The sequence below is a fragment of the Penaeus monodon genome, chromosome 34 (assembly GCF_015228065.2).
Source record: "Penaeus monodon isolate SGIC_2016 chromosome 34, NSTDA_Pmon_1, whole genome shotgun sequence".
Classification (NCBI taxonomy): Eukaryota; Metazoa; Arthropoda; class Malacostraca; order Decapoda; family Penaeidae; genus Penaeus; species Penaeus monodon.
The window spans coordinates 28,277,257-28,277,631 of NC_051419.1; the positions used below are offsets into that span (position 1 = coordinate 28,277,257).

The 375-nt window shown below is 32.0% G+C and overlaps 1 protein-coding gene across 1 annotated transcript in view; it reads left to right on the forward strand.

The window, feature by feature from the left end:
- The window catches only part of LOC119594676 (phospholipid phosphatase 6-like), a gene marked incomplete in the record, with an annotated part of 9,073 nt that overhangs the window by 3,142 nt on the left and 5,556 nt on the right, over positions 1-375 (forward strand). The window contains 1 exon segment of the mRNA XM_037943733.1: positions 83-182. Coding sequence (XP_037799661.1) covers positions 83-182 — 100 coding nt within the window.

Genomic DNA, 375 nt, shown 5'->3' on the forward strand with positions numbered 1-375 from the left:
TTCATCTGTTAGCTTTATGATATCTTTTTCTGGAACTTTTAAAATATTATTTTCACTTGTCTGATTTCCTTTTTTTTTCCAGATATCCTGCCATGGTATCCCTTGGTTAATAGTAACTGCCACATTTATTTTCCTTCTCGATCGTTCTTCATTTCGCAATCTTATGGTCAACATTTTCCTTGGTAAGCGGTTCCTCTGTCACTTCTTTTTTGCTCTTTTTGTGTTAGATTTTTGTTTGAAGTGTTATATGTTTGTCATTTACTAATGTTTATTTTTGTATTTTGGATCAGAGATGTTCAGTTACAGATATGCATATTCTCTCCCTCTCTCACACATACTTTCATTTATATTCAGTCCTTATTTTCATCCATATGG